Consider the following 1,439-nt stretch of genomic DNA (forward strand, 5'->3'; position numbering starts at 1 on the left):
ATGGCACAAAGACAGCCTGCCAAACCTCACAATTTCAGTGTTATTTCTAAATTATGAATAGTGGTTTAACGCCACTGCCCCTAATTAAGAAATGCCATTTGAATCCTACTCCCGTTTTAGTAATTTTAGTAAAATTCATCCACAACTTGTACTTACATCTCTTATGTCACACATTTGGGTCCATGTGAAGACTTGGTGAGGGGGAGGGTAAACAGTGTAATGTTTTCTTTCTTCTGCAACAAATCCCATAAGCTGATGGAAAGATAAACTAGGTTTACAAACCAAATTCTCACAGGAAAGCCTAAGAATTCAATAAGAAAGTTTCAATTGGAAGAACTATTACCTAAACCTTTTCCAAGTCTTATACCCAAATTCTGCTGGGAAAATCCGAAACAGTCTCCGCACCCCACCGACCTTTCAATTCCCTCGGGCTTTCTTTGGGCTGGGTCCAAGCTGATTGGCTCTGTGGCCCTGATTTCCCGCGGGTGCAAACCGCGCCCTCTTTTTTTTTTTTTAAACCCAGATTTTAGTCTGTGGAGTTCGTGGTTTTACTTCGCCACTCTTTCCTTGAGAGCAGACTAAGTAACTAAACGGGTTAGTAGAAGCCGTGATAGTTATCACAACATCGTAGAGCAACCACACTCCAATTAAAAAAAAAAAAATTAAAACCCAGCGCAGTCAAAAATAAATAAAAATAAAATTTAAAATATCAAAATAGGAGTGACTTAAAATTTAATTATTTTAAAAAACTTTTAAAAGAAGCTATGATATCTCACAGCCTTTTAAAAACCTTAAACTGCAGATTGAAAACACCTTGACTGTATTTTACCCCCTGAGCATGAAAAGAACGTCGAAGGAGGGAAAGGAGGAACCACGAAAGCAATCTCGTACAGCCGTGGGCTTGGCCCGCTCTATGCACAAGATGCCCGCAGCCTCCAAGTTTACCTTTATGAAGTATGGCTTCCCGAACTCCCCGCTGAGGTGCTTCTTCCAACTCTCACCAAAACCCACCGGCACGTTACGCGCCGCGAGTCTGAGCAGCGCGGCCGCCTTGTTCCTCTGGATGCGGATCAACTGCTCCGGGCTCAGCGGCGAAGAGGGCGGCGTGCCGGGCTCCTCCGGCCCGGCCCGGGGCTTCTTGGCGGGGCTGGCCTGTAGGTAGTCCCCGCAGAGGCGGCTCAGCAGCTGCAGCGGGCCTCTCCCGGACACCCGCAGCTTCCGCCCCCAACCCAACGGCCCGGGGCAAAGGACCCCCATTTGTGGGGGTTTTTAGCCCCGGGGACCCAGGGCTGATCCCGGTCAGGCACTAGCAGGCCGCGGCCCCCATTTTCGAGTTTGGTACCACAACAACGCGGGAGCAGAAGGGTTTGCTAGGAAGACTCGCGGCGCCTCGCGAGGGGTTGGCTGGGAATGGGGCTCGGGACGCCGACGCCCCGCCC

General features: G+C 49.3%; 1 protein-coding gene across 1 annotated transcript in view; it reads right to left on the reverse strand.

Annotated features, from left to right (window-relative positions):
• Nucleotides 1-1,439, reverse strand: part of UNG (uracil-DNA glycosylase) — an 11,078-nt gene that overhangs the window by 9,114 nt on the left and 525 nt on the right. Inside the window, exons 2-3 of the mRNA XM_010828669.1 lie at nt 946-1,152; nt 157-252 (exon numbers count right to left, since the gene is read on the reverse strand). Of these exons, the coding sequence (XP_010826971.1) occupies nt 157-252; nt 946-1,152 (303 nt within the window). The remainder of the gene's footprint in view (nt 1-156; nt 253-945; nt 1,153-1,439) is intronic.

The sequence above is a fragment of the Bison bison genome, unplaced genomic scaffold (genome assembly GCF_000754665.1).
Source record: "Bison bison bison isolate TAMUID 2011002044 unplaced genomic scaffold, Bison_UMD1.0 scf7180017864495, whole genome shotgun sequence".
Lineage (NCBI taxonomy): Eukaryota > Metazoa > Chordata > Mammalia > Artiodactyla > Bovidae > Bison > Bison bison.